The 12,677-nt window shown below is 35.5% G+C and overlaps 1 protein-coding gene across 2 annotated transcripts in view; it reads right to left on the bottom strand.

The window, feature by feature from the left end:
- LNPK (lunapark, ER junction formation factor) overlaps positions 1-12,677 on the bottom strand; it is a 91,075-nt gene that overhangs the window by 27,865 nt on the left and 50,533 nt on the right. For both annotated transcript variants that reach the window (XM_022570083.2, XM_089916637.1), the window contains exon 9: positions 5,678-5,890. In XM_022570083.2, coding sequence (XP_022425791.1) covers positions 5,678-5,890 — 213 coding nt within the window. The remainder of the gene's footprint in view (positions 1-5,677; positions 5,891-12,677) is intronic.

Below are 12,677 nucleotides of genomic sequence, written 5' to 3'. Positions count from 1 at the left end.
CAGACTATACTACAAAGCTATAGTAATCAAGACAATATGGTACTGGCACAAAAATGGAAATATAGATCAATGGAACAGGATAGAAAGCCCAGAGATAAACCCCACGCACATATGGTCACCTTATTTTTGATAAAGGAGGCAGGAATATACAATGGAGAAAAGACAGTCTCTTCAATAAGTGGTGCTGGGAAAACTGGACAGCTACATGTAAAAGAATGAAATTAGAACACTCCTTAACACCATACACAAAAATAAACTCAAAATGGATTAGAGACCTAAATATAAGCCCAGAGACTATAAAACTCTTACAGGAAAACATAGCAAGAATACTCTATGACATAAATCACAGCAAGATCTTTTTTGATCCACCTCCTAGAGTAATGGAAATAAAAACAAAAATAAACAAATGGGACTTAATGAAACTTAAAAGTTTTTGCAAATCAAAGGAAACTACAAAACAAGATGAAAAGACAACCTTCAGAATGGGAGAAAATATTTGCAAACGAATCAACAGAAAAGGATTAATCTCCAAAATATATAAACAGCTCATGCAGCTCAATATTACAAAAAACAAACAACCCAATAAAAAAATGGGCAAAAGACCAGATAGACATTTCTCCAAAGATGACATACAGATGGCCAAGTAGCACATGAAAAGTTGCTCAACATCACTAATTATTAGAGAAATGCAAATCAAAACTACAATGAGGTATCACCTCACACCAGTTAGAATGGGCATCATCAGAAAATCTACAAACAACAAATGCTGGAGAGGGTGTGGAGAAAAGGGAACCCTCTTGCACTGTTGGTGGGAATGTAAATCAATACAGCCACTATGGAGAACAGTACGGAGGTTCCTTAAAAAACTAAAAATAGAATTACCATATGACCCAGCAATACCACTATTGGGCATATACCCAGAGAAAACCGTAACTCAAAAAGATACATGCACCCCAATGTTCACTGCAGCACTATTTACAATAGCCAGGTCATGGAAGTACCTAAATGCCCACTGACAGACAAATGGATAAAGAAAATGTGGTACATATATAGAATGGAATATCAGCCATAAAAAGGAACGAAATTTGGTCATTTGTAGAGACGTGGATGGACCTAGAGACTTTTATACAGAGTGAAGTAAGTCAGAAAAAGAAAAACAAATATCGTATATTAACGTATATATGTGGAATCTAGCAAAATGGTACAGATGAACTGGTTTGCATGGCAGAAATAGAGACACAGATGTACAGAACAAATGTATGGACACCAAGGGGGGAAAGCCGGTGTGGGGGAGGGGGTGTGATGAATTGGGAGATTGGAATTGACATATACACACTAATATGTATAAAACAGGTAACTAATAGAACCCGCTCTATTAAAAAATAAAATAAAATTCGAAGAAAGAAATAATACCATTTCTACACAAACTTGTCCATAAAATTAAAGATAAGAAAATACCTTCTCATAGGGAGGCCAGCATTACTATGATACCAAAACCAGAAAAAAAAATTACAAGAAAAAACAAAAACAAAACTACAGACCAATATCCCTAAGGAAAATTGATGTAAATATTTCTAACAAAATTTTAGCAAATTGAACCCAACAATATATATAAAATAATAAAACATCATGACCAAGTGAAATTTACCTCAGGAAAGCTAGTGGTTTAACATCTAAAAATCAATGTTAAAAAAACCAATCAGGGGGCTTCCCTGGTGGCGCAGTGGTTGGGAGTCCGCTTGCCGATGCAGGGGGCACGGGTTCGTGCCCCGGTCCGGGAGGATCCCGCGTGCCGTGGAGCGCCTGGGCCCGTGGGCCATGGCCGCTGAGCCTGCACGTCCGGAGCCTGTGCTCCGCGACGGGAGAGGCCACGGCAGTGAGAGGCCCGCATACCGCAAAAAACAAAACAAACAAACAAACAAAAAACAACCTAGAGCCTGTGCTCCGCAGCAAGAGAAACCACCACAATGAGAAGCCCATACACTGCAACGAAGAGTAGCCCTCGCTTGCCGCAACTAGAGAAAGTCCACACACAGCAACAAAGACCCAACGCAGCCAAAAATAAATAAATAAATTTATTTTTAAAAAATCAATCAGTGTATTTCACCATATGAAATAGTGAATGTTAAAACAGTGATGTTAAAACAAAAAAACAAACTAAAACCCTACATGAGCATCTCAATAGATGCAGAAAAAGCATTTGACAAAATCCATCATCTTTTACTGATAAAAACCTTTGTAACTAGGATTGGAAGGGTACTTCCTCAATCTGACAAAGGGTATCTATTAAGAAAAAAACAGGGCTTCCCTGGTGGCGCAGTGGTTGAGAGTCCGCCTGCCTATGCAGGGGACGCGGGTTTGTGCCCCGGTCCGGGAGGATCCCACGTGCTGCGGAGTGGCTGGGCCCGTGAGCCATGGCTGCTGAGCCTGTGTGTCCGGAACCTGTGCTCCGCAACGGAAGAGGCCACAACAGTGAGAGGCCCGCGTACCGCAAAAAAAAAAAAAAAAAAAAAAAAAAACCCTATAGCTTACATCAGGCTGAATGAAGAAAAAGTAAATGCTCTCCTCCTAAGATCAGCAATAAGGCAAGGATGTCTGCTCTCACCACTTCTATTTAACACTGCACTAAAGGTTCTAGCTAGTATAATAAGGCAAGAAAAAGAAATGAAAGGAATCCAGATTTTAAAAGAAGAAGTAAAATTGTCCTTACTTACAATCTGACAGCCTATGTAGAAAATGCTATGGAACCTATAAGAAAAAAAAGCTATCAGAACTAACGAGTGAGTTTAGCAATATTACAAGATACAAGATCAATATACAAAAATCAACTCTATTTCTATATATGTTAGCAATGAACAATGGAAATAGTTAATAAAATATCATTTAAAATATGATAAAAACATGAAAAAATTAGATGTACGTTTAACCCCAAAAGGTGCAAAACCTATATACTGAACACTGCAAAACACTAATGTTGAGAGAAACTAGAGAAGATCTAAATAAATAGAGAGATACATTGTGTTCGTGTAATAAATTAGCCAGTATCAGAGGAGATGAATGGAGAATGGGGAGTGGAGGAATAACCCAGAATTTAGTTAATGATTACATCATATAAAAACAGTAGCAACAAAAACAAAGATTGCACATTCAAACTTTATGAATTGTTAACTCCACAGTCTCTGAAAACTGAAACAGAACTGTGTGCAGGAGATACTCTGAACTGAGAGACTACACAGAAGGCACTGAGAAGAAAGTGAGAGAATAAAATAAATAAGATGTGATGTTTGCCTTTGTAAAACAAGGCCAGATAAGAGTAAGATAGGCAGCAATGGAGGTTACGTGGAGACCTCGTAGAAGACTTTGAAACAAAATGCGGTCTTGTTGGAATAAACCCTGCAATACATGCATAAAAGGTTTTCAAAATGGCTGTGACAAATACTTTAAAGCATTAAAAAATGGCTTTAGGGCAGTAATATGATATTAATATGTTAAAAGATAAGAAAGAGATTTGCTTTGTAAATAATCACAAATCTAAAGGTTGTTACCATCTTTAAAAAGGCAAATGATGTAGAATTATAGCTAGTAAATGAAATTTAGGTTCTAGAATAAGTTTTTAGTATTACAAATCAAGTACATTTTTCAGATTTCATCAGTTATTGGTATAGTCGTACTAACAACATTCAATCATTATCATCAAAACATTAACTTGAATGTAGACATTAAGTGTCATCCCTCATTACCAAATTTTCAACTTGAATAAACATGCCAAATTAGATTTTGAAAGCATTTAAGCCAACTTAACTTTTGCTGGAGTATTTTACCTCTACATGTTTAAAAGGAAAATGTCCAGAAAGGAATCTGGATAAACAAAACAACAGATTTCATAAAACTATCTTAACTCCCTTGCATACTAATAACTTTTAAAATAACACATCTTTGTATTCATGCTGTTACGGGTAACAGTAATTAATAAAAACATCAAGAGCAATCATTGTAGGAATACTGGTCATTTTTACACAGCTTGGCAAATTATCAAGTACCTGCTGGTTATTAATTTCCAAACATATGGGAGCCCTGTGGTAATACACATTAAATTGATTCTCTTCCACAAATATGGCATAATGAAAATATGAATTATTAATCTTCTCTGTAAGAAATCACTTAACTCATTCATACTTTTGGCAATGTACAACTTAAATACAAAGTCTTTTACACAGAAACTAATTAAAAACTTCAGTAAAATATGTTATATTTACATGATCATGAAATGGTAGGCCATTGCTCCTGCTATAATCCTGTTCTTACATGTGCTAGTATATAATTTTTATTATTTTATATAAATTGCTAAACTTTAATTTCTTTAAAACCAGTTATACAAATGTATATAACTCATGCATTCTCACAAAAAATGTTCTTTCATTAAACAACTAGGAGCTTTACTTTACAAATATGGGTATCTTGGATCAACTAAATAACAACTGAAAGATGAATAATTTTCAATCACTTTAATTTACTCAACTTCACAAAATATATGGCTGCCTTTAGTGACATCATTATATGTCAAGTTTAAAAGTATTTTTTCAATAACCAATAATTAAAAGTTATGTTTTGTATTCATTTCATTTGTAGCTAGCTTTCTTAATGTATTTATAAATTAATAGTTTTCTAGTTTTCTAAAATCTTATGCTGCTTTTTTTGAAGAAAAAGCAGGAAAAAAAGTCTACTGCATTAGTAACATTTAGATTGTTTATTGATTTTATTACATAAGTGCCCTGAATACCTGATATCAACTACTAACTAGCCTCAAAATCATTATAAATTATATGTAATTAGTCACGAAATATGAAAGTAATCTAAATTAAAATTAAATATTCTAAAATAAGATAAATAATTTACTATCATATTCAATAATCAGACATGGAAATCTACATAAACTAATGTGATCTGCTGATATAGTGGACTTCCATGTCCCAATCACACTCCAAAAGAAAGCTGCAGGGTAATATAATCTATTACACTCCAAAAATGGGGTCTTCCCCTAGAGATCTACAGCACTGAAAAAAGAGAATCCAAAGAAATGAAATAGTAGTAAAGGGTAATAGTAGTAATTCTATTGAATTATTGTTATTAATTCAATAGAACTTTATGTTAAAGTATCTGTCAGAAGATACTAAGGTTCTATGGCTTAAAAAAAGAAAAATCTACCAAGCCCACATTAACATTAGTAGTATTATACACCACAACACATGAATATTCTTCCTGAAATATGTTAAGTAATTGTCATATTTAAAAATATATATGAAGGGGCTAGCAAAAAGCACGAATATATTCCAAAAATGTTCTCTTCTATCGTCATTTTATATAAATCTGGGACCATTCTAAAGCTGAATATAAAAAGATATGCTATACTGTTGACTACAGAATACTACAAAGTTTTATTGCCATTTAAACAAAGAAGCCATAACAGTTAAATGAGCTCAAGAAATAGGTTTCAGTATCACAAGGTGCCAGCTGTAAAGAGTTATGGCTAATTGAATATGGAACTCCTGCTTAATCAGATAACTGCTCTGCTATTTCCAAATGAAATGCCATTTCCATACGGTCTGAAAATGGTCCATTTTATTGGTAACCAGAGAAAACAATATAAACTGTAAATAACATTAAGTGCTCTGTTTACCCATTCCAGGCACTGAAGTAGCAGGGGATCCAAAACGTCTTGGTAACACATTTGACGATAGGGCTGGAATAACAGTTCTTTCTGGGGGTCCACCAGGGGCCGAAGTGTCCTTTGGTGGTCCAGGAGATACTGGAACTTTGCGGGGAGAGCCCTGGCTAGAGCCTGCTGGTGCTGGAGAAAGGTTTCTTTGAGCTGCAGGTCGCTGACGAATCTCTGAGAATAAGAATGAAAAGTATGTATTAGGTTCAACATCCAACATACCACCATTAGTCAATATCAAATGACTTACATTTAATAATGTTTTGTGGCACTAGAAGGCATCCGTAGGGTCAAAACTACTTGTAATAAGAAATCTATAAAATGTGACACTGAAAGCTGGCTGTAGAGTACTCCACTTCTGAACCTACAATTCAACTACACGTATATATTTACACAACAAGCCTTGATCTAAGTCTACCTGCTGATATTATTTTTCAAAATAAATTCAAATAAAATAAAATCGTCACCCAGTTATGCATCATATCTTTTTACAATAATCCTTCCCAAGTTATGATAAAGAAAGTTTATCAGAATTAGTGAAAACGCCAGTGAAAACTGTAAAATTGTTTTTTCAAGATAAAAAAATGGTAATGCTAAGAAATGACTAAATAAGTATATTCTGTAATTATCAAGTATTTATGAGGTAATTAAAGTAGTCATTGAAATGCTGAAAAAATATTCTTTACTATTAGGTACCATTAGCTTCCAATTCTCCTTTATACTATTGCTATCTTTTTGGGTAAACTTTTTTTGCCAATACAGTTTACAAAGGAAAACTTCCACTCTGCATAAACAATATATTATCATAAACAAATCTTATCTTTTTCTTGCAAAAATTACAAGAAGTGGACAAATGTGCCAAATCCAGGCTGCTGCCTCTTTTTGAAACACAGTAACGCTGTTGTTTACATACTGTCTATGGCTACTGTAGAAGAGTTGCGTAGTTACAACAGAGACCATATGGCTCTCAAAGCCATTTACTATATTTACTATCCGGTGCTTTACAGAAAGTTTCATGATCCCCTGCCTACTCGATAACATAATATTCAATTCTGTCATTCCCCATACCCACCAATATCTTACTTGAATGTCGATGGTAAGAGCTCAAATAAAGATGCACTTCTACCTTTTTAATTCTACATATCACCTTAAATTATCACAAATCCTGAAACTGTAGGCGAAAATTAAAGAAGTTAAATTTTAATTGGCATGACTGGTAAAAAATGCATACTTCCAGAAGCAAAATAGTTTAGGTTTGGACTCTATTTGACAGTTAAAGATTTTCATGAAAAGTTCATCGCAATCAAAAGTACAGCTTGAGCATCAGATTTCAGTTTACTATAATCTAGTCTACTAGTTAAGAACCTGGGCCCTGCGGTCCAAAAGGTTTGGTTAGAATCCTGGCTGCAGCTACAAGACCACAGATGGGCTAACTTCACTAAGTCTCTGTCTCTTTATCTGTAAAATTAGGATAATAATATCCTAACTCAGAATTGTTATGAGAATTAAATAAGATAATATCTGTAAGTTGATAGTTCACATTTATTGAATACATATTTCAGATGACAGTGTTTTCATACAGCTAAGTATTTCAAATCACCATTTATCTGTAATTAGTGGGACCAACTAATTTTCCATTGGTTCTTAATTTAATCTCTAACCTAGCCACTGCAATAATAAATTACAAGCATGTCATCATTATATAAATGGAACTGCCCTTATATTTGGCTATTTTCCTTACAGTTTATAGAAGACTTCAGATTTTACCTAGACTAAGTGTATCTTAATAACTCCTGCAAATTAGCTGCTCACTTAATTATCTTTTATTCACAAGGAACACCTTAAAAGATGGTTACACATAAGAAAAGCCATTAAATGCTGCAAAAGGTACTGAGATCAATGAAATCATATAAAGATCTGGTCACTGGAATTAATTTAAAAAAACAAGGCATCAAATATTGTAAATCATTTCTTTAGCAGATTTTTAGGTAGGTAAAACATAACTCAAAAATTACATTTTTCCTCCAGATAAATAAATGCTTAACATTTATTAGACTATCTTAAAAGTTACTATTATCCTTTCACTTCTTGAACAAAGACTTGAGACTGCATCCTCTGAGTGTGCATTTACCCAGTGAAAATTAACTAAGGCACTCTTTTTTTTAACATCACTCATATGCTACTGAAAGGTAAGGTCTATAACTAACTATTCAACAAAGAACACCATATCTAGCATTCCATAAAAGAGATGTGGCTTAATAATTTCTAAATCTAAAATTAGGCAGATGAAAGGGAAAACTGATACAGAAGAGTCAGGAAAGGGAGAAATAGTTTCAATGTTTACAAAGGAAAAGCAGGTAACAAAGAGTTACCATGACAATGGTTGAAAATAGCTAGCAATACAATACCAAATCTATATTTGGTAAAGTGTTATGGAATATTCTGGTAGTCTCAATTTAAAATATGTAAGATTTATCTACTTTTAGCTACATGGCACTTACAAATGCTTTGTATTATAATTCTCTTAAAAAGTTTCTAGTACTCAACAAAGTAGTCATATCGGTTATATTGAACATTTCCCACATTTAAATGTAAAATACCATCCCCCAAAAAGATTTAGCAAGCATTCTATGTCAGTCTGGTTAAGTATAAGGACTGTCCCATAAAGCCACCTCTTGGCCAGAGGATGTTTTAACATCCTTATCAATGATCAATCAACTATTCAATAAAAATCATACCAAGTATGAGGACATGTCTATAATTTTAAATTCAAAATGAAGCGGACTCAAAATGAGATCAAAAACTACTATTTTATCATAAACAAAAGGAAGAAAAAAAGTTTAAAATAATAAAATAAGATAGTTGTTAAAAGCATAGATTCTGAAATCAAACTGTCTTGATTTAAATTTTAGCTCCACCCTGTTTATTAGATGTGCATGCAGCCTTTTCCAAGTTGACATCTCTCAGTTCAGCTTCCTCACATAATGAGAATACTTACCTCCATGGTTGTTACAAAGAACAAGGGCCTCATCTGTCTTCTACTTACTTGACCCTTTGCAGAATATGACAATGGATATCATCCCTACTTACACTTCAGCTTTCTAGATGCCAGTTTAGTTCTGCTTTTAACTTTGATCATTTCTTCTTTTTCCTGGGCTCCTCTTTCTCCATCTACACTTAAATGTTAATGTCCTTATACAGGGGTCCCCAACCACAGGGTCGCAGACCAGTATCGGTCCACGGCCTGTTAGGAACCGGGCCGCACAGCAGGAGGTGAGTGGCGGGCGAGCGAGTGAAGCTTCATCTGCCGCTCCCCATCGCTTGCGTTACCGCCTGAACCATACCCCGACCCCCTATCCTACCCCGGTCTGTGGAAAAATTGTCTTCCACGAAACCTGTCCCTGGTGCCAAAAAGGTTGGGGACAGCTGTTCTTATAGGTCCTCTTACTCTATTTTCTCTCCCTGGACAATTTCACTCGATCCCATGGTTTCAATAAATATCACCTATGCTTCCCAATGACTCCTAATCTGTATCTATAACCTCAACTTTTTTCTAAGCTCCATTTGAAATAATTAACTACCTATAAACCATATCACCTGGATTTAACTCTCACTCAACAGATCCAAAAGCAAAGTCATTATCTTCAACACAAACCTACTACTCTGATTCTTATGTTCCTTATCTTGCTTATAACACTAACATCTAACCAGTTGCTCAAGCTAAAAATCTTTACTCCTCCTTCGACTCCACACTTTCCAAATCTAATAGCCATCAAGTCCTATCAATCTATTCTTAAATCTGAATTATCTCTTAAATCTCTTCCCTTTTCAACTTCTTTGCAATAAGCTATCTAGTGTAGGCCCTTGTCTCTTACCTATATTAGTTGGTATCCTAATTGATACCCATGTGTTCAGCCTTGCTCTCTCCAATCCATTCTCCATGTTACAAAAAAGAAAAAACCAAAACCAAAAAAACAAAAGCTGTTCTTTCTAAAATGAAAAGCCTCCAGTGGTTCCCATATTGCATATAAGATAAAGTCTCAAACTCTGTAATGCTGCATACAAAATCCTTCATAATTATCCCTCCCTCACATAAACCCTACCCCCCTTTTTCAGGCATATGGCACTATTTGCAGTCCCTCAAGGTACCAAGGTCTCTTCCTGGTACCTTAGAGTAGACCTGAAGAGTCCTTTCCCACCATGTTCTCAAAGCAAATTGTTATTAAAACATATGCATTGTGATTCGTGACAACCTTCACCGTGGTCCTTGGTATGTTAAGATTATTTACATATGCATAACTTTTTTAACCAAGAGCTAATAGACAGGAACTGCATCTTTATAGCCCCAGGATGTGGCAAGGTACTGGCACAGAGTATGAGCTTAATAAAGTCTATGAAACAAATTTATGTTCCTCCTGCACTTTAATAACGAACTTCCAACTGCCTATTACCCAACTTACGTGGTACAGTAGGCAGAATAAAGGCCTCCCAAACACATCCATGTCCTCATCCCCAGAAAATATAAATATCTTACGTTACATGCAAGAATAAGCAAGGCTGTACATGGAATAAGACGGTTAATCAACTGAATTTTTGTTGCCTGCTACATTGAGAATTTCAGCCTAATTTCAGAAGACCATACAAAAAAGCTATCTTCAAGCAGAAAATTTTCTAATAACACACACCACTTGCCAGCCTTTAGTTGAGTTTACTTTTTTGTTGCTCTGCTTTTTAAAGAACTATTAAGCAAAATGTACTCTTAATTTATCGAAACATTTTTCTTCATCACCTTGATGACTTATTTCTACTCTAGTATGTCTCCTACCTCTCTCAATTTTAAACAACCTGCACCTTGCAGTTCACCAACATCTCATTTGGTTAATCACTTTTTTACAACATTTAAACAAAATTTATGAATTCTTAAAAAAAGTTTCCTTTTATTTCTTTTGACAACACACTTATTAAGCAACCACTATGAGTAAAGCACTACTGAGTGGAATTCAGAGTTGCAATATAAAGGTGGCAAGCAAAGGTAACACAAAATTATAACATACACTAATACAAGGTAAGTGCCACAAAAAAGGAAACAACAAAGTACCATGAAGGGTTCAGGAAGGGGGATATTAAAATCAGTGATGGGATGAAGAAAGGTTTCATGGTAATGTTGGCATTTAATATGAACACAGAAAAATGGATGGGGATAGAAATGCCTTTGTTACCTGTATTAAGGTATATGTGACAGTTTTAAAATAAGAGTCCACAATTATTTGAGTCACCTCCATTCAAATGGGAGAAGGAGAATGCCTATGTCCCCTCCCTTGAATCTGTAATACTGCTGTTTGACCAAGAGAATATAGGTGTGCCAGCTTTCAAAACTACTTTCTGTCTTCTGGGTGGCTTGCTCTTAGAACCCAGCACCACATTAGAAGCAAGTCCAAGTGGCTCCATTAGAGAGGTCCATGTGGAAAGGAACCAGTGGCCAGCACCAATTTGTCAGTCATGTGAGTAAGCCGTCCTGGTAGTAGATCCTCCATCCCCAATCAGGTAGCTCCAACCCATGTGGGGTAGAGATGAGATGTTTCTACCAAATTCGCTGAAATTGTAAATTCATGAGCAAAACAAATGAATGCTGTTTTAAGCCACTAAGTTTTGGAGTGGTTTGTAATACAATAGATAACTACAACAGTATAGCTATAACACGTAAGAACACCCAAAAAAGTGCATTTGCTATTTTATGTTTTCGCAGATTTTCTTTATCAAATGTACATCCCCCAAAACAGCAAAGTATGAAGTATCATTCCATTTACTATCAAGAGCAAAAAAGATTCATGACTTCTACTTTAATCTTCCATATCTGCCATGGAACACAAGTGAGTAAACTCTAAAAACCTACTTAAATAAGAAGTTGTAATCCATTTGCTAGGACCATTAACTTTTTTTCAATACTTTTTGATTTCAAACTTAGCTGTGGCAGGATATAACTGACTTTCCTTTTGTTAATTTCACTAGTACAAGATGCACTTGTACACTAAATCCCATCCCTTCTTGCCTCCTCATGGATGGTTCTCCATCAATTGTCCCCACTCTCTCCATCATCAATTATTCCATGTCTTCTAGGCCATTCCCAGTAGCACATAAACATGCACATGCTATCATTTCTTTCATACATCCTGCTCACTCATACACACAAAATGCTTCCCCCTCCAGCTACCCATTTTCTCAATTCCCTTTACTCAAAAGAACTGCCTCTTCTCATTGTCTACCACTTCTCTACTCCCTTACTTTCTTAAATCTACTCTAAACAGGCTTTTAACTCCATTCCTCTACCAAAACTATTCTTCTCAAGGTCACCAAGTTCTTCAACATTGCTAAAACCTATGGTCAATTTTCGACCCTCAACTTACTTGGCAGCAGTATGTGTCACAGATGACCATGACCCAGAAACTTCAATTAGTGTCCAGGACACCACACACTCTTGGGATTTCCTATCTCACTGACCACTTCTTCTCACTTTCTTTTTCTGGTTCTTCTTCATTACTCCAAATATCTTAATGTTAGAGTACCCTAGGGTGGCCTTGGTCCTTTTCTCTTCTTTCTCCACATTTACATCCTTGATAATCTCATCCGGTTTCATGGTTTTAGTAGATACCATCCAAATACTGATGACACCCAAATTTATATCTCCAATCCACATAATTCCTGTTTGCCAGACTCATATTCAACTACGTCCTTAGAATCCCCACTTGGACATCTGTCTAATAGGCATCTCAAACATACATATCCAAAATCAAACCCTGTTCTTCACCACCTCACCTGAAACCCCATCCAAAAAGTGCTCCTCTTGTAATTTCTACCATCTCAATAAATGGAAACTCTATCTTCCCAGTTACTCAGGCCAAAATCCTGAAGGTCACCTCTGAGTCCTCTGTCTCTGACCCAATATCCAATCCATCAGGAAATC

The sequence above is a fragment of the Delphinapterus leucas genome, chromosome 8 (assembly GCF_059928025.1).
Source record: "Delphinapterus leucas isolate spDelLeu-1000000601 "Yukka" chromosome 8, BTC_Dleu_Yukka2, whole genome shotgun sequence".
Lineage (NCBI taxonomy): Eukaryota > Metazoa > Chordata > Mammalia > Artiodactyla > Monodontidae > Delphinapterus > Delphinapterus leucas.
This window is presented reverse-complemented; position numbering and strand designations above follow the sequence as displayed.